A 21,029-nucleotide genomic window follows, 5' to 3' on the forward strand; every position below is an offset into this window, starting at 1 on the left:
TCTGGAACAGCATCCCCCCTGATATCCCTATGGACCCTACTCTGGCCTTGTTTAAACGGTTTTTAAAAACATGATTTTCCTCCAGACCTTTGTGGGAAGCAGGACTCTTTGGGAACTTTAGGTTGGATATTATAGTGTTCTCCTGGATGTGCATTGTTCCTTCTCTTTGAGATTGTTTAAGATTGTTTTTATTGTCATAAGCTGTCCAGAGATTTATAGAATAGAGCAGCATTATAAATCTGATAAAAAGTATGAATAAATGTTCACCATCTGTATTATAGGTACCTATTTGTTGAACTTCATCACTATGGTGTTGACCTTACTACATTTTTCAACACCTTACCTTATTTCATCTACCTTACCAAATGAGCAAGGAAATGCTTTGGGTCAAGTTTTTAAAAATATCATTCACAACATTGTCTTAATTCTACACATTTTCTTCTACTCCAAGTTTTTAATTGAAAAGCAATTGAAACATGCATCATATTTTTTGATCTGTGGGTGGTGCACTGGGAAAAAGACATTCCAGCTGTAGCAAAGTTTATGAGAGTTGTTATTTGTAACCATTTATCATTTATTGCCTATAAAGTATTAAGATAAAAAGTTAAATAATTTTACAGTTTTAAATAAATATATCAAAAAAATATTTCATTTTCATATGATTATTATATGATCCAGGGGAGGGAGGACCATATCTCAAAACATAACTGCCCCAAATACCTCCCATATACTTCCTCTATGCAAAGGCACCTACATTTTAAAAGAGAAAAATGACTGAAACACATACAGGTAATCCTAGGAGAACTAAACTGACCAAGATGGCCAACTTCCCAAGTTTTGTATAAGCAGTGATCGCTCCTTCGCTTTATATATTTTTTCATGGCATGCTCCACCCTTCTCCATTATTCCCTTCAGTTGTCTTAAGGGTGGAGAATATAGGATGTGGTGAAGCTGGTATTTTTCACCTTATTAAATATGAGGATCAGAAATTTAGCTTGAACCCTGCTACTGAAACAGCAGGAGCATTATTAGGTGATTTCATTTTTTTACTGCTAGTGATAATAAACCAAGTTGTGCAGGACACTGGATCAATGGAGCTAGACCTGGTAAAGGAATGCTAGGAGGCACTTTCAATCAACCAAACATACATACATAAGAGAGAATGGGTTGAAAAAGATGATGAGGCAGCACAGCTGAACAAATTATATATTAATATTAAAAAGGATTGAAAAAAGCTGTTATAGAGCTGACAGATTCTATGTCTAGTTAGCAATGAATGAAGAGAGAACTATTATTCCAAAAAAGTTTATCCCACTCACACTAAGAATGGGGTCCTTAAATACGTGAATCATTTTCCTCACTCTCTTAAAAACCAGAACTATAATACACATCTGTGATCTAGCAATGATATGGTTTAAAGTAGTTTCCAGATCAATGATCTGTGCAATACCTTCAAAAATGGGATGACAAAAGGTCGCAGTGGGAAGTTAGTGGCTTCTTGCAGTTTGGAATGAAATTCTTCAATTGTCAAAGTAGAGTTCTGTTGAATGAAAAAAAAAATCTGACTCTGTAAAATGAATAATAGAAATCTTTTGGCAATATATATTAACCTTACAGTATTTTACACAGACAAAAGTTAACTTTTGTATTTATAGCTGCATAGCATTCACTTTATATCACCAAAACCATATACTACATTAATATAGTATAAAAAGTGCCACCACTATCTCTCTCAGAATATATTGCTATTTTGTTGTTGCATTTCGGCATTCAAATAACCCTTAAGTTTGTATTTGTTCTGGAAAAAAAAGCCTGGTTTAATTTAGATCCATGTCATTATGCAGTCATGTATAAAAAACAGAACAGGAGTAATATATTTGGGGAAAGTACAAAACTAGCAGAATGTCTTAAGCTGATGTCTTTTTAACAGTCAATTGTTAACTGTCTCTGCATGGCAGCTACTGCTCACACTGCCATTTCACCATTGGTACAAAGCTTCATGGCAGTAAGTAGTGGCATACACATAACTCAGTATGTGTTGACCTTTTTTATGTTGTTCTCCATGAAGATTTTTGGAGATTCAGAAATCAACTTCATACAGTGCAGGGTGGGTCAGTCTTTGGCCTATATATGCCTATCTTAAAGCTAATCCGCTGTAAGCTCAATATGAGTTACAGCTGCTATGCTGAAGGCTGGTGTCAGAATCACCTCTGAGTATCTCATGATTCTGCACTGTTTCTACACAATCCAAGTCAGGAAATATCTGAAGGCTCTGCTTAGACTTCTAATGTTCAGTTTGGGCACCTGAGACATAAAAGCACTAACAAACCCACATTCTTCATTTAAGGAGAGCATGTGTCTCAATAGCTAGTACACAATAGTGGAATACAAAAACATAAGAGTTCTGCTGAATCAGACCATAACATCCATTATTTTCCTTTCATGGTAGCACAATCATAAACAGTATTCTGGGGAAAAAACATGTACGGTTGGAAGTCTAACAAAAATGGTTGCAAATCCTACATTGTGTTTAATAGCTACTGAGAACCTAAGATCCATGAAGTTGCCTGATCCCTTTTTATAACTTTTAATGGCCATCACCTCATACTGTGCTACCAAAGCCCATAAATTAAATATGTGCTCTGTGATAAAATACTTTTCTTCTCTGTCCTGAAATTGCAACCAAGCAATGCACAGGACAGTCCTTAGTTCTAATACTACCAAACAGGAAGATGTTTTTAGAGCATTATGGAAATCCAGGGTTCAAACAGGGTTCAAGGATTGGGCAAATCATTATGATTAAACTTACTTGCCTCAACAGGATAGCTCAGGTTAAAAACACTTCTTTGAGCCCCTTGGAAGAATGCTGGGGTATAAATGAAATAAATAAAATGTAAGTACCACTTATCTTCTTTTCAGGTATATAAATAAAAGGGAGGTTTCAAGGAAAGACTGAAGAGAGAGAGAGAAATCCACAGTCACTAAATAATTTTAATTTACTTACCACAAGTCCTAGCACAAGGGTACGCACTCTCTCCCCAATCTCTGGTGAAATGTCATTGCCAAACTGCTGTAAGGTTGTAAGAAATCTCTTCAGTTTGCTAAGCTGCCTAGCTCCACAAGCTGGTGGTAGTTGCTGATTAGCCAAAGACGAGGAGGAAGAGGAGGATGGGCCATTACTAAAGCCATTTGGTGGAGAAGGAGCCCCATTCAAAGCTGTTGGTGAATGGCTTGTGCCATTAGTTACTAAAAAAGGAAAGAATACAGAGAAAGACTTATCTTCAGAACTTTTTCAGCTTAAAACTTTCCTATTTTAGAATATTTTTGAAAGCAGTACCTAGTACAAATAAATGATGATGAAAATGCAATGGTTTAAAGCAATTCAGTAACTTCTTGTTTTCTTAAATAATATAGTCTAGCTAAATTGCAGTAAATGTTTTAGATTTCAAAGAAGCATTGGGCAATAGCTCTCTTTTATTAGATTCTCAGAAGTAGGCCAGTGGATTCTTTGTAGGGTTACTTGCAAGTTCCCTATCATACCTGACTTTAATTTAAAATTGGGGTCCTAGAGGATTAGTTGCAAAACCACATTCATCATAGTAGACATTTTGCAACTGATCAATCCCAGCTATTTTTTGAGAGTTCCTCCAACATGCTTTCAAAATTCCAAGTGAGTCTATCAGCTCTTTCTCTGGCCTAACATTATTCTAATCCTAAAAAAGAGAACAACATATTGAATTACTGTATATTTTTTTCTGCATATTTTAAACATGATGTAAATACACAACTTCCCATTGTCTTTCAGAATGAACTTCTAAAACTTGCATGTGTACAGTTTTGCACTTACAATTGTTGGCTTCAATAGGAGCACACGATATATTCTAACATAATGAAAACCTGATTACCAGAGTAAGCATTGTGTTGAAATGTACAAATATATCTACGTATTCATCAGATTTGTATTTGATCTTGCTTCCAGGAGCTCAAGATGGCATACCTAGGACATCCTTCCCAATTTTTCTCAAAACAACATCCTTATGGAGTTTTTCCAAAAAGACTTTTAGTACCAATAATTACTGTTTGCATAATGTTGCAATCTTGTGGGTTTAAAATAAGGAACCCAGCACTGTGACTCAAAACTTGTATGTTTTTCATTTTCTCTTTTGGCTTCCATGAAAAAGAGTAAAAGAGACAGGCTGTCTTTCTTTGGACTGCATTGGCCATCTGATCACAAGCTTCTTAAATTCCCAATTGTGTTGACTGTATGGCTCTATGCATAAAAGCCTGGTTCCTGTACGTGTTACATTATGTAAAATGTGCAAGTTTTCAAAAACCTGCTTTGTTCTTTAGCATGAGTTGACTGGGCAATTTTCAGGGCGTGACTCTTTTTTATCAAGACTTCTTTAATGCATCATGAAATATTCCAGACTGAGAAAGTGAAGGGGATTTGAGGGACTCCAACCCAGGTGAATGAGACTCTAAAGGTTCTGGGCTCTTTATAGAGCAACAATATCATGAAGCAAAATTCTATGATTGTAAGTTCATTTCAGGAAGCACCTGAAAAGAGAAAAGCGACTGGTCACAAGTCCAGCCTCGCCATAATCACACCAGACTTTTGAAAAGTTACAAAAAGGTAAAACAGATTCATTGGTGACCTTACACCTTTTTCTTTTAAAGTGCAGTCTGAAGGACCTTCACAGAGGAGAAATTGGATTACCTGGACTTGGCTTGTGGCTAGCAATTTTATTTTTGCAATAGATTGTGTGTGTGTAACCCCCTTCCCCTCTAATCTGAAAGGAGTCATGATTTTTTAATATTTCTACTTTTCTGTGGTGATAACAATACTTTTCGGTCTTTAAATAATATCCTCTTAATATAGGGAAAGTGAGGAAGTATAGCTTGATATGTTTTTCTGGCACTTCTCCTATCTGAGCAAGCATACAGATGTTACTTATCACAATGTACTCTAAGAATAGGGATAAAACCAGACAGCTGCTGACAGCGCAGAAACAATGCTCCTAAGAATAGAACAAGAAGAACAGAAATATATAATAGCATCACTGTCATTATGTGGTTATAGAAGTTGAGTTACAATTATTACGAACTGAGGCTCTATTTCCCAATATAGTTGTCAAGGTACCTTTAAAACTGGGTGAGCTTTAAATCTACCACAGTCAGCTGGATAAACACACCAATGTAGTAAATTGGAAATGGCTGATTTGGTTGTCAAAAAAGTTCATTTTCATCTCTGTCAGTGTCAACTCTTATTCAGAATGTTACAACACAAACGATAGCATTCACTATTGAGCCAGAAAGCAAGGATAAGCAACGCTGGAGGTTTGAATAGCATAGCGGAGAATTAGTTTAAATAATGTTATGAAACTTGATATTAGAAAGAGATTTGTCTCTCACTATCCAAAATAATAGCATTAAGAGCCAGTTTGGTCTAGTGGTTAAGGCAAAGGGCTAGAAACCAGGGGACTGTGAGTTCTAGTCCCGCCTTAGGCCTGAAAGCCGGCTGGGTGACCTTGGGCCAGTCCCTCCCTCTCAGCCCAACTCACCTCACAGGGTTGTTGTGCTGAAATAGGAGGAGGAGGGAGTATTAGGTATATTCGCCACCTTGAGTTATTTACAAAAATAATAAAGGTGGGATAGAAAATAAAATAAACAAAGGCCTGAAGAAAGATCAAGAAGTTTGAACTTGGAGCACAGGAAGAAGCAAGTGAGAATTGTTTCAAAGCAAATTAATATTATTAGATGTGAATTAATCTCTGAGCTGAAGGATTATTCATCTATTTAAAACTATTACTAAGCTTTTCTCTTCTGAATTTTGCTGCAGTTTAACTTTTCCTATCACAAACACATACAGAACAAAAGTATAATTACGTGTTGTGGGTGTGAAGGAACTGGTTCTTGGGGCTCCTTGGGTAGTTGGGGGAGGAGGCATTGTTGGAGGTGTCAGCCTGGATTGTGTCTTCACATCCACAGGTGAATCTGGCATTGTGGAATGCTTCTCAATGCGATCTGTAATGGATAAAAAGTTTATTCTGTCAAATATGTAAAGGGAAAAAAACTTCAGCAAAAGTATCAACTACGCAAATTGGGTTCTCAAATGAATACACATACTTTAGGATTGGTTAACTTTTTTAAATTTTGAGATTTTTGTTTGTTTGTTTGTTTCCATTATTGAAAGCGAAGCAGAATGTGTGATAGCATTATCCTTGGCTCTTCTTTAATTGAGTTGAGGTGGTGCTGGAGCTGGAAGAATGATGCCTTGTATAAAGAGATTACAGTGTTAACAAGAAGACCATCAATAACAAAGTGATATAATAGTGAGAAATTCTGGTATTATGATTCTTTGATGATGATCAGCTACGTAACACTTTTAACACTTGATGTTTACTCTATTTTATATTTCTGGCACTGCCATTCTATGCCCAAATACTGTAAATAAATCCATGGAAGTTGGAAAGATCCAGTTCTTGGTAAGTAGAGTTTGGATTGTACACATAGGGGTATATCCCAGAAAAATGTGGCCTAGCAAAAAGCAGTTTTCCTAGCAAAAAGCAGTTTTCCTTATACATTGCATGTGACAAAAAGTTTGTGATTTGGCGTGATACAACTATTCTCTCCCTTGCTTAAGCAGAAGGGTGTTCCATTAGCAAAAACCCACCAGTGAATATAGCCAATGCAGTTTAACTATGCCCCTTTAATCGGGCATGTTTCCTAAGCAGTTATACTTCCAACTTAATAAGCTTCAGACAGGATGTAAGATACATCCTCGTTAAATACTTTTGGTCATGTATCTTGTAAGCTGGCCATGAAGGCATTTTATATGCCATATAAGTATGTACTTTAATGTACATCAACATTAATTAATTTTAAAAGTCACCTACAAAACTGGAAACGTCTCTGACTCCTGAATGCTCATGATTACACAATTTTTCTCACAACATTACAAGATTAAGAACAGGATTGTCTTTTTTGATACCTTTTTTCCTTATACACTTGGTACATGTGCACAGCAAGAGACCTAGTAGCTGTAAGACCTGAATAAGATGAAAGCATTTAAAAATCAGCACACATAATCCTTAATGGCATGATAAATATTCCACATAAAGTCTGGAAATTAACTGTGTGATTTATTCTTAAATATGGTGGATTGTTTAGATGCTTTGAATTGTCAAAGATGTGATTTGACAATTGAGGAAAATATGAGACAGTTGTCTAGTCAGGGATGATGTTACATGCTTTGCAATCTTACTAGTATAAAAGTGCTACATTTCATGAGGTGTGGTTGGGGAAATACTATATCATCTTTGTGATAGAGAAAAATTAGTGAACATAATTGCCATTTAACTTTAAAAACAAACTATTAAAGCAGTTTAATAGAAATCTCTATGGAAGTAAAAAGGCAAAATTGTTATTGTTTCATATTTTTCTCCTCACACTCCAATAAATTGCCATATTTACAGTTCCTTAACCACTTCCTTGGCAGAAGAAATAATATTAAGATGATGCTGAATTTAATAGCATTAAATTAAAAACCTATGTAAGAAGTCTAATCATTAAATGACATTGACCGAAATACAAACACGTAAATCAATATAGCCAAATTCAGTTTGATTTCCTGTATGATTTACTTCACAGTTCACAGTGGGTAAAACAAATTAAAAAAGAAAAAACCTTCTTTAAACATTTGTTTTAAAAAATCAAAGGCATGAGAGAACAAGATTGGTGAGAAAAACATTTAACTTTTTTGGGTGGCATCCAAAATGATTAAATCCAATGCAAACCCCACTGAAATCAGTGGGAGCTACATGAAAACATCCTCATGTTTGAATTTGTCATTTGCAAGAAAGAAACTGCAAACTGAAGAAAAATCTGCCTCCTCCATGTTGTAATTTCAATTCAGTATGTTCTGCAAAGACAATCAAGCATTTTTTTCCCAACATTTCTTTTAAGGAAAATAATGATTTATAATGGAACGTGAAGAGTGGGAACCACCCTTTCATTATCAGAACTTATCAGAGTTAACAGTTGTTATAAAATGAAAACTAGAAAGTAAAGCACTTGCAAACTGTGAGACTAAATATTAAGACATGTACAAATATGGGTGAAGATGAGTATTGTAAACAAAGCAATGTTCCCTAGAAAAATCACTTGGCTTATACTGTGATCAAATATTTAATAGGCAAGGTAAGTAAACTTAAAAGAAAAGGAACAAATCTGAAAATGTTAATTGTTTGTTGCACTCACCTACCGCCTCAGCAGCGAGGAAATAAATAGCATTTAGCTTACAATGCAACAGAAGGAAAGAGGTATGGAAGGGAATACAGGCTGTCCTAAATAAAGGCAGATATTTCTGCCATGCCAAGAAAGGAGAGAGAAAAGAGACTTGCCAGAGCTGGCCAGAAGATAACATTGGCAACTGCTGGCCCATCTGTTTTGCATTCTGCTAACACTCATGCTGAAGTGTTGGAGAATGTATTCCAGGTACACAGATCTGAAAACATGTGTGAGCCTGGACATGAGCAGAGAGGGAGCAGTATATGGAGGCAGGAAAGTAAGTTATATTCCAGTTGTGAAAAAGATAATCACAATCCCTCCAGATCAATTCCTGAGAAATGAAAAAGTAATTTCTCTCTTCCTGCAACACAATGGCAACATATTGCTTCCCATTTTAGAGTTCAGTTGAGAAATGGGTTGACATGGAAGGAAGGAAGGAAGGAAGGAAGGAAGGAAGGAAGGAAGGAAGGAAGGAAGGGGCCTGAATGACTGTACAGTCTTCAAGCCAAAGACCCCATTTATAATTCAAGTACAAAATGTTATTCTGACATATTATTTGCTCCGTAAGGCTATGTCCAATATTATAGAAGCAGTCTTCTATTAATATAATGAGAGTTATATTTTCCAACTCCCTGCAATTACCTTTCAATTACCATGTACTGTATCTCCATGCAACCTGACCCTTCAGAGCAGTTTGGGCAAGGGGTAGGACTGTAAATCAGTCGGTTAGCAGTCTGTTATGAACACAACACTATTTCGTACAACCTCTTATTTTTCAATCTATAACTACTTTCTGATCTTTTTGAAATTAATTTAAATTAATTTGAAATAATTGTTGTGCATGTATTAATAATACATCTTTATAACCTATTTCCGTAATTAGTTTTATTGGAGTATCACTAGAATCTTTGGTAGATTTGGTATAAATTTCTATTAGTTCCCATCCTTCAGCTGTTGGAGTGGGGTTGGGGAATCATACAAAAGAAGACTTCCTAATTTGGATCTCTCTGATTCCTTGTAAATGTGTAAAACTGGCAGAATTGAGTAAATGCCATTCTAAAATTTTAAACACTATAACTATATACTATATTGGACATTTAAAAAGAGTACTTTTCAAAATCTGCATCATTCATTGGCCATGATTATATATATTAGTTTTGAACAGAGAACTAGATGTGCAATGTATCATAACGGCATTTTACGTATACTATCAAAAGCAACCACAGAACCTGACAGTTATCTTAGTGTTATTAATTTTTTAAATCTAACTTCGATTTTGAAACAAAGCAGGAGGAGAAAGATTGTAAACTTGCAAAAGGCAGCCTTATGTTTTCCAAACGTATCATGAGTAACAGGAAAAAGCAAAACTGTGAGGAAGTAGAACCTAGCTGGCAAAGGTAGTCAGAATTTCCATATTTTGATCTAGTAATTAGAGCAGTGTTTCTTGACTTTGGCTGGTTTAAGATGTATGGGCTTCCCCAGAATTCCCCAGCCAGTGATGCTGGCTGGGGAATTCTGGGAGCTGAAGTCCACACATCTTAAACCTGCCAAGGTTGAGAAACACTGAATTAGAGCATCTAGTTGTATCTGGGTATGAAAGAATGAGCTTACTGCCAATAAATAAATTCAGCTTTAATTCACCCCTGAGGTGTCAATGGGACAGAGGAGAGGAGTGGGATGAAGCAGGAGGCAGCTCACACTGCACCCTGAGAAAGCTCCATCCCACTTTATCCAAAGCCTGTCCTCCATCTCACCTGTCAATTGGGCTATTTTTCAACACAGGTTTACCCTTCTCCCATTAGGCCAGAAGGGAAACCTGGTAGACATCTCGACAATTTCATTCCAATACAACAAATAACTCAAATTGGTTAAGTCTGCAAGGGAATGGCAGTGAATGGCCATAGCCAGAGTACTTGGAAGGATTCCATACAGAATAGTGCCACTTCTCAAAAATAACAAAAACAGGAGTAACAGATGGCCATGCTAAACCCTTTGTTTGTAGAAGCAGCAAAAAAAACCTATAATGCATTCATCTGAAACAGAACCAGCATCACATCTCTTTCTTAGTTTAAATGGCTTGGCAGCCTTTCCCCACCGCCCAGATAGGTCTACCAATCTTCTTGAAGACAGTTGAACGTGTTTGTAAGAACAGGTTATAAGCTGCTATTTTAAAACAGCTGGATTTAGGCTTCCTCCCTAGTGGTGAGAAGGAGGTTGGGTTATGAGTACACCTCCTCTAAACATTGTTCCTGTGAAGTCTTCATGACACATTAGCAGGATTAAGACCTTATGTGATCTTACTGTTTCTCATTTTGTAACCCTTCCAATATGTTCTCTCCTTTTCAGGTTCTACTTTCTGCAATATTATGGACAAAGTTTTTCATTATTGCTCAGGAGCTGTAGCATGTAGAAAGGATAAAGCTGCGTATTACCTAGTCAACAACACTCTAATTTCACATGTGTAATGACAGATGATCCAGTAATGGTGTGGACTTTTCATCCTCAAAACCAGCCCTGAGTCATAGCTTCCCGTGGCTTTATTGATATCCCATAAATATCTTCTCCTCCCACTACTAAGGGACGCAGTGGTGCTGCGGGTTAAACCGCTGAGCTGCTGAGCTTGCCGATTGGAAGGTCGGTGGTTCGAATCCGCGTGACGGGGTGAGCTCCCGTTGCTAGTCCCAGCTCCTGCCAACCTAGCAGTTCGAAAACATGCAAATGTGAGTAGATTAATAGGTACCGCTTCGGCGGGCAGGTAACGGCATTCCATGTAGTCATGCCGGCCACATGACCATGGAAGTGTCTACGGACAAACGCAGGCTCTTCGGCTTTGAAACGGAGATGAGCACTGCCCCCTAGAGTTGGACACAACTGGGCTTAATGTCAAGGGAAATCTTTACCCTACCCACTACTCAAGCATACTACTCAGGCACAAAAGAATCTACCCACCAATGGCATACATGAGTAAAATCACTCCAGACCCAACCTAGGTAAACAGTCCTCATAAAGATGCCTTTAAAAGAATTCAATATTTACAAAACATAGTTTAGGATGTGATTTTAGTGTGCCTCTTCATTCTCAACTGGTCTGAGATCCAGTTATGGTTCGGAGCCTGCCAGATGGCTATACTGATTGAACCATGACTTTCACTTTCCTGCTGTTGATTTTGGTTTTTAATTGGGTTTTTGATTTGGTTTTAAAGGAGTTTATTGTGCTTGTTATTGATTTCTGTATTTTGTTTACTGGCTGTGTTATTTGGTTGTTTTTAAATTATGTGAGCTGCCCAGAGTCACAAATGTGGGATAAGCAGCTATACAAACTGAATGAATGAATGAATGAATAAATAAATAAAGCCTAAATCCTCTATTTCCAAAATGTCTGCAGTTGCTTTTGTAGCTGTTCTGCATTTATATGAGGATGTGTACATAGGTGCACATCCTGCCCTTGAGACACCTTTTGCTTTCCTAGTCTTCTTTGTGTCTGCAAAGGGGCCAGATTATTCTGTTGTTAATTACAGTCACAAAGCCAAGCTGACTATCTGCTGCACAGACACAAAAGCGGGCAAGCAAACCAAAAATGCCTTACAATCTCATGGGAGGGAGTGTGCGGGTCGGTCATTATTGGCCCAAGGTCACCCAGCTGGCTTTGTGCCCAAGATAGGACTAGAGCTCATGGTCTCCCGGTTTTTAGCCCAGTGCCATAACCACTACACCAAACTGGCATTCAACCAGATGTAATGGTAGCTATTTTAGCTCTGTGAAAAGAATTCAAACTCAGAGCAGCACAATGGAAATTTGCCTCTTGTCCTCCTCCCACAACACACTACTACCCATGCTCTGAAATTCTCTCCCAGGAGTTAATTAGGATAATGTTAAGGCCAAACATTATTTGATATGTGACACTTTTTTTCTTTTACTCAAAACTAAGGGCTGACCGAAATAAGAACCAGAATACATGGGAGGATCAATAATTACCTCCCCAATCTCATGCTCTTAAATTCCCCATAGGGAAGAATAGGGAGAAAGATCTGTAATGTTTAATTTATTATATTCTTAACTCTGGAATTTATGGTTCAGCAAAGGCCTCATCTTCAAACTAAAGAAAAATATTAAATAAGTAACATTTGAGATGGGTTTCCTTTACCAATTTTATTATTTAGGAATATTGAGAATGCAAAATATTTTATGCAGACAAACCCATGGATCTTGGCAAATCAATTCCAAAATTCAGAGATGCAGGCAAAGGAAAGAAACCATTATATATTCTCTCTCTCTTCTCTGCTTCCTATATTCTTTTTCTTTCTTACCAATGCAAAGCTTAAAGACTAATTTACTGTTATTACTCTAGGTTAGTATGGCTCGCTACCTTCATCAAGGCCATAGCTCCACTGCTACAATATCTCCACCCAGATAGCCCTGTGGCATATCACTGTATGCTGTACTATATGCTGTACAATTGTAGACTAAGCAGTCAAACCAGCAAGGCTTTGGATGGTACTGTGGGTGAGCCTGTTTCTTGGCTCTATTAACAGTGGTGGTTTGTTATGTGTTGTTCCCCAGATGCTATTTTATGTTATATAGTATTACCTTATTTTTTTTATTTTGTTTTTAATTGTTAGCCACCCAGAGTCATGCAATTAATTAATTAATTAATTAATTATTAATGGAAGTAGTATGACAGAACTATTTTAAAAAATGTCAGTCTGCACATTCTCAGTTTTTCATATTTGAAATAACCATTTATTTAATTTATTTATTGCTCATGTTTATATGGCTGCCCATCTCACACAAGGCGAAACTATTAAACTCAACCTGGCTCTGAAGAAATACAAAAATGTGCTTTAGAAGTCAAGATGATAACTGTTTTGATGTTACAATTCACCTCAACTGCCTTCTATGATATGAAGTGCGCGCTCTCTCTCTCATACACAGATACACAAAGTATATTGCTATATACTGCAAAAAGCAGATGTTTTCTTGTAGTTGGCTTCTTTTTTTCTGCAGTAAAACATCTGCATTAGCTGAGCTGTGTGTGAATTTACCACTGAGGAAGCCAATTTCAGAATAAGGGGTTGAGAGCCTAGATTTATAGTTATGTGAAACTGAAGTGTGATAGTTATGTGAACCTGAAGTATGGCACGGTGATTAATCTCTCATGAGCATAATGAACACACAAACCTCTGCACCTTCTTCTGAGCAATCCAGAACCTCAACAACATTCAGTGAACATCAAGAGCTCAACTGTCGTCCAACAATGAGTATTCCAAACACCATGATGGATTATCTTGAGATTGGGTGGATAGGGCAATGAACACAAGTTCACACAAAAACTTTCATACTGATTGTGACTGCCATTTCTACAAAAGAGTAGAAATATAAAACTTTTTTCTTCAGATGTTCACCAACAATATTTCTTGCTTTTTCTGTAAAAAGAATTTATAGAGTGGTAATTTCCTCCTTTCCTTCTGATATTAACAACCTGGAATTTTGCCTACAAGAGGCTGGCATACTTCTCCATGTGTCAAGAATTCTCTGGATACTATCTTATCAACAACGCAGGACAGGTAGATAACCAAGACACTAGGATTTAATTATGGTAGGATCTAACAGAGGTCATTGCAACAGCCTGACCTATTATGGGCAGAAACCAAAATGTCTATAACTATTGGCACCCAAGGGTCAAGGGTCCTTTCTTGTGAACTTCTAACAAAAAACAGACTCAGCAAATCTTATGTAGGTAACACAATAATTTAGCTCTCCTTGCTACAAAGTTCAACCACTCTGTATTGCTTTATATAAGTTCTTTATGAACTGTAAAGAAACGAATACTGCATTTTAAAGATTGAGAAATAGACAACTTTTCTAACACAGCTTAAAACCCATAACCCCTCCAGATCTGAGGAGGAAACAGATCTGGTTGAAACTCACTGGCTTTTGTTCCTGCAATAAATTCATGGTGAGAGTACAGTAGATGGTGAAATAACAGGCCAAATCCAACCTACGCACTCACAACACTCTGTAACAGGAGAGTCTTAAGATTAATTCATAAAATATGTTTTAAGTCTGCACACATCTCTTCCATTTGTTTTGTATTATATTTTAAAAATGAAATATACATTCTTGAATCTTTTCTAGCAGCAAGGAGCAGGAAGCTGTGATTTAATCACAGAAGCATTTTGCCCCACTCTAAATTAAAGAATGCTGTAAAACCAACTTTAAATTATGACGTCTCTTCTGTGGATTGTTTTGGTTTCTGACACTGAGCTGTTCTTTGTCATACATTCGGTTCTTATTATGGGAATTATTTTTAACTCTGTAGCTAGCTTTTAGATGAACTGCTATATGTACTGCAAGTGTTTCCAACGTTACAAAAAATAAATATATATAAAGAAGACAATCACTAAGAAAATGTGTCCATGATACAGGAAAAAGAAAGGATTTTATAGTCAGCAGTATTTAGTTCATTTCCCATATCTTAACAGTTCAAGCCCATTTTAAAAAACAAGATGGCCTTGAGTATACTTTAGCTTGTACGGAAAACATCCAATTCACATGCATCAGGGAAGGGTGATGTATGGAACGAAATATGAAATATGTAAATACACAACTGATGCTTTTTCAATAGCCAATTTAATGTCAGGCAGTTCTGCAAGTGGTGTGGTTTCAATTTCCTTTTTAAAATAAAAAAATCTAGGGTATAATAAGCAGTGGCATTTACTTTACTGTTAGCTAGTTTAAGGAGTTCCAGATGTATGTCCAGGCATAAAAGATTCTTAAAAAATACTCTTCACTGATTCATTGTGAGAGCGTATTTCTGCTAACCTATAGAAAATCAGTATAATAATTATAAAGCTTGCTGAATGTATCCATTTTTGTTTTTCTGCCATCTCACTACTTCAGAATGTAGTTCATCAACTACATTCAGATTAGTTCATCAACTAATTATGAATTTTTAATTCTTCACATAGGTAAAACTGAACTGACACCCCAGAAGGCATAAAGTGATCTGGAACTCCAGAAATAATTGTGCCTATAGGTCATATGAGTGTACTAAGCATACTATTTGTTTTATTTAGTGCTAAACTAATTTTTGTGCTGTATCAGTTATGCTAGGTAAATCATGTTCATGCTTATAAGAAGAATTATGATTATATAGACAGCAATGGGAAATAAGGGTTTAAATGCACCAAAATGTATGTAGAGATGAATGCTCCACTGAGTAAGTTAGAATAAATAATACACATGCACAGATTTTGAAGCATCTTAAGAAAGATAGATCAAATTTTTGGTATACTATAGGCCAGCCTAGTGTCTTCTTGATAAAGAAGACTGCATTCTGAATTGGTGAGTTTTAATTTTTCCATTTATCCATATAAGCTTTAGCAACTTTTCACTAAAATGAATTCAAAAGCAGGATACAACCATGTTCAAAAGTACTAAGTCTGAAAGTACACCATTCATAATGATTTCCATCATTTGCTTAATGACATCATAATATAAATGACATAAATTGGTGTCAAAATACAGTAACTTAATATTTATGTGAATTGTCCAGGCTACTACAGATACAATGCACTTGTCTATTATTTCAAAATGATGTCTGATCAGATAATGTGTCCGCTACAACCTGAAGTCTGCTAAATGGGAATCCATTCAATCTAAGTTTTACTATGAAATTGAAGCATAGAACACTAGTCTGAGTTCTGAAGTTGATTAAGTTATGCTTGCAAAAGGCCTGATGTAGAATATCTTGAAAAAGAGTCAAAGCATTCACAGACCTGTTGACATCCAGTATTTGATAAATCATATCAACAGGATTGGGAATGACGACTGCCAATTTTAACATATTTTTCAACTATAGACTGCTCTCTTCCCAAGCTACTTAGGCATTTAAGATTAGTATGGCAGAGAAAGTCACACTGCTCAAGAAACACTGGTTGAAAGTTCTCCAGGGCATATGAAACTCATTGCAGAGTTGTTAGATTGCATCCATTTATTTGCATTTCTGCAATAGTTTTACTTGCTATTAATTCAACTTAGTCCCAATTGCCACCTAGTTTGAATAATTAATTAAAATTGAATTGAAATCCAAGGATCATATGCTACATGTATCAGAGTAGGGGCTTTACATTAGGATTTAATCATTGACATACTGAACTGGAGCTTTTTTAAAACCTCAAACAAACTGCAAGCAAATATATTCCCAGAATACACTATAACAAGAATGGATTAGACAGAATTCAAGATTAATATTTCTCACTTAGCTTAATATTTATTTATATACTTATTTATCGCATTTTGAGGCTGCCTGTCTCCAAAAAGACTCTGGGTGGCTTACAATACAGGTAGCCCTCAACTTAAAACCATTAGTTCAGTGACTGTTCAAAGTTGTGGTGGCACTGAACTTATGACTGGTCCTTGAAGTTATGGCTGTTGCAGTGCCCCCACTGTCATATGATCAAAATTTCAGCACTTGGCAGCCTGCTCACAGTTATGACTGCAGGGGTGCTTCAATTCCCCCCAACCATTTCCCCTCCATCTATGCCCTTTTGGTCCCCTGCACTCTGCGGCCCCTGCTGCCGTAGCTGACCTTCGCCATCTTCTTGCTCCCACTGCTGACCAAGTATATCCAGCCTGGTACTTTGCGAGGCAGCTGCTAGCCGCATGAGGCTTTCCTCCAGAGGCTGTGCTGCTGCTCAGGGGCTTTGTGTAGCCGCAGAGCCACAGCACATCAAGAAGCCCCTGAGCCACAATGTAATCTTTCCCTGGCCTTCCTGAGCTCATGCTGCAACACAGCACCCAACTTGGGTGTGGCTAAGCAATGCAGTCACGTGATGTCACGCTTTACTATCTCATCGCTTAGTGATGGAAATTCTGGTCCCAGTTGTGGTCATAAGTTGAGGACTACCTGTATTTAAAAGAAGTTAAGCAAATCACTGTGGGTTGTTAAGCATGACATCACGTGACCGTGACTTGCAGCTGGCTTCCCCACTGACTTTGCTTGTTAGAAGCCAGCTGTGAAGGTCGCAAATGATGATCACGTGACCATGGGACACTGCAACCATTGTAAACACATGCCAGTTGCAATGTGAACTAATTTAAAAGAAATATGACTGCCTAGAAAAAAACTATATAAGTAACATCCAGAAAAAAAATTGACCTCACAAATATCCTTTTTTTAAAATCTCTGGGGGATGCTGTTCCAGGGGGCAGGGGCTGCAACAGAGAGGGCAGACTTCCCTGGTCCCACACAATGACAATATTTAATTGAAGGGAACCTGAGCTTCTCTGCCTCATCATACTGGACAGGCAGAAACAATTGGAAATGGGGGTCCCTCAAATAATTGGGCCCTATGTCATGAAGGGCTTTATAGGTGACAGCCAGCAATTTGAATTGCATGTGGAAGCTGACCAATGCAGCTTGTGAAGCAGTGATGACATATGGGCATAATTACTGCCCACAGCATTGCATTTTGTACCAGCTATAACTTCTATAGGCTTTAAGGGCAACCAAATGAAGAGCACATTGAAGTAGTTGAATTGTGAGATGACTAGGGAATAAGTGACCATCTGAAAGGCCTCCCAATCAAGGAAAGGCTGCAATTGGCACAAGTTGGACCTGTGCAATGGCCCCCTGGCTACATCGGCTCTTTGAGCAGTAGCTGAAAGTCCAAGAGGACCCTCAAAATGTGCACCAGCCTTGAATGGTGAAAATGTCCCAGTTTCATATAGATGTTAAACAAGAGGAGTGAGAGTGTCAAGACCTGAGGCACCCAGAAGAGAGGGGCTGCAGGCACAACTTCTCCCCCCCCCCCCGTCAACACTGACTACTGAGGAAGGATAAGAACTGCTACAACACAGTGCCCCTTGTTCTCAACCCCAGCAGCTGGTTCAGAAGGATACCGTGGTTGACAATACTGAAGGCCATGGAAATATCAAGGAGCACAGGGATGGATACACCATCCCCATCTCAGCTTCGTGAAAAATCATCAACAAGTGCAATCAGTCTCAATATTGTACCTGACTGAAATGGGTCTAGATAATCCACTTCCTCCAAGATGCTCTGCAAATGCTGTCCAACCACCTTCTCAACCACCTCCCTAAAAAGGGAAGTTTGGAGACTGGACAATAACGGTCCAGAGCTGAAGGATCCAGCAATGACTTCTCGAAAAGGGGGAAACCACCGCCTCTTTCAGAGCTGGTGGGACCATCTGCTCCCTCAAAGAGGCTGACACTACTACAGCCCTATAGACATTCCTGAACCACATCCCTTCCCAGCAGGGAGCTGGGCCGCCAGGCTATTGGCCAATGCAATAATGGCAGAACAATAGCAACATTTTGCTCACTTATTGCCACAACACAGGGCTGAATATGGGCTTTCTGTCTTCCTCCAAAGGAACTCTAGGTGTCTCTTCTTGTACTTCATCTCCCAGAGCTCCTCAGAAAACCAATGTGTTCTTGGAATCAGTGCACACAGATGCCTCATAGGAACAATCCTGTCCAACAACAATATTATTGTCAATATTATTGTCGATAATACATCCTGAAACAGAACAAGAACCAAAACAAACCTACTGCCTTTCATCAAACACAAACAAATATCAGTAAGAAAATGATGTGGCAAATCTGACAATGAACTCCTTTACAAATGTACAAAACTAAAATATGCAACATTTTGCAAAGCAAGGATTCACATTTCATTCACTGAGACTTAACATATTAATACCATATACATACAGGATTTCAGGAAAACCATTAGCATTGTTTCTTATTCTTTTCTTCACTATCAATTTATTCTAGAGTAACAATCATATAATCCCATCTAACAAAAGAAAAAGCGTATTGAAGGTCAGGACCAGGGGAATTAGATACGTAAATATTTCCTAATTCACATAAACCATTGTTTCATGTTTCAAGCACTGAGTAAGAAATATTAAATCCTGAGTTGTTTTCTAAAATAGTCTTACTAATGGATAAAGAACATGGAGTAAGGAAACTAAAGAAGAAAATTGGGATGATGTTTATAAGAATGTTATAGTTCAGTAATACTGTTCGGAAAAAAAACCTTAGGGATAAAAAAGGATATAATTAGTGTCACAACTGAGTTAGCATTCCCTAAGTATTTAAGAGAAAAAAGTAAATAAGGTGTTAAAGTGACTAAGCATTGAAAATGGTACAGAAAGATAACTATACAAAAGTGTTTAAAGATTCAAGGTCTGAGCAAAGGACAAAGGGAAGACTGAATAAAATACTCTTTTCTATTCCATTATCAAGGGGGCTTAGATCCAGTGGAGTTTTCATGAATGAAAAGGATAGGTGATTTTCACTAATCCATTTCAGAGCTTCCCACGGCCCCAAGGTTCCATAAGGTCCCTTAACGTTCCAAAACACATTACAGGAGATGCAAGAGAGAACCAAGGTTGCGCCATTTTGCATGAAGGTATCTCTTTATGGAACTCTAGTCCATCAAAACATCCTTATTTTTAGTTTCAATGACAATTGTTTTGGACGATCTGTAAATTTGGTGGAGATTTTCTGACACTTGAGGTATAAAGCAGAAAGGCGACCAAAAACAAAACCCTGCCTGATAGACTACTGATGGGTGAAGACAGCTTTAATGCATATTCTCAAATATATACTGTTTGAGCATTTTATAAAACAATATTCAGAAAGGTAATTTCCATTTTTTGTCAGTGGTAGCCTATGGGTTTTCACACAATCAGATGACTAATTTCATCTCTGCTTTCCCACAGAAGATCCATAATAAGAAAGGCACATAAATGTATGAAGAGAAATGCAATTATTCCCATTAAAAGGTAGATCAAAGACACCACCTCAACCCATTTGTTCCAGCACCATCTCCAACACAGACAGATTGTTTTTGGCTCATCATTTGTGAGACAACCTGACCCACAACTTCAAATTCTGAAAGTGGCATAAGTGTACCCAGAGTGTGTGTTGTTTTTTTTTGCAGCCTGAAATATATGGAAGAATTATAGAAGAAATTAATAGCTGAATGGCTATAAATCAGATGGGGTTATATAGTTTTATTTTCTCTCTTTTTAACAAAGATGGCCATGGTAATTTAAACACAAGGGATGATTGTGAAGTTTTTATACTGTTCCTGTACAAAAGTATCTCAAAACAATTTACAAAATATACAATAAATTAAAAAAACAAAATGTGCTAAAAAGGAGGGGGAGGGGAAAAAGCAGAAACAAACAAACACAAATATTCATCAAACGTTTATGCAGAGAAGGCCTAGGTGACAAAGGCACTTAAAGATGTTGACTGTGGGCACTTACAAAGGATTACAGGACAGTTCAATCCAGAATGTAGGATCAAAAGGTAGTCCCATTTCAAATGCAATAGGGTAACATAAGCAAGAGGTTACAGTGCATGATGGACAACAACAGATAGGCTATCACAGTCTAGGAAAGGGTAGTTATACTAACTGGAATGTAGGAGAAAAGCTGGGTTAGTCTATGGTAGTCAAAAACCAGGTAGCATCTTTTTTGACTAATAAACTTTATTAAAAAACATAAGTTTTCATGAGTTGTAACTCATTTCACCATTACTATAACAATAGCATTGAGCCTAGGAGCATCCCAAAATACCTATCTAATCCTTCTAAGGGAATGCAACCAAACTGAAAACAGCAGAATGCCAATTCCCATACCCTGAAACTACCTATCCACCAGGTTCTTGATTTGTCAGGATTCAGTCTCATCATCAAATCAC

General features: G+C 37.3%; 1 protein-coding gene across 2 annotated transcripts in view; it reads right to left on the bottom strand.

Moving 5' to 3' along the window:
• RUNX1T1 (RUNX1 partner transcriptional co-repressor 1) overlaps positions 1-21,029 on the bottom strand; it is a 160,238-nt gene that overhangs the window by 60,977 nt on the left and 78,232 nt on the right. For both annotated transcript variants that reach the window (XM_063299473.1, XM_063299474.1), the window contains 3 exons: positions 5,887-6,024; positions 3,005-3,246; positions 1,451-1,540 (listed from right to left, as the gene is read on the bottom strand). In XM_063299473.1, the coding sequence (XP_063155543.1) occupies positions 1,451-1,540; positions 3,005-3,246; positions 5,887-6,024 (470 nt within the window). The remainder of the gene's footprint in view (positions 1-1,450; positions 1,541-3,004; positions 3,247-5,886; positions 6,025-21,029) is intronic.

Source organism: Candoia aspera, chromosome 3 (genome assembly GCF_035149785.1).
Source record: "Candoia aspera isolate rCanAsp1 chromosome 3, rCanAsp1.hap2, whole genome shotgun sequence".
Lineage (NCBI taxonomy): Eukaryota > Metazoa > Chordata > Lepidosauria > Squamata > Boidae > Candoia > Candoia aspera.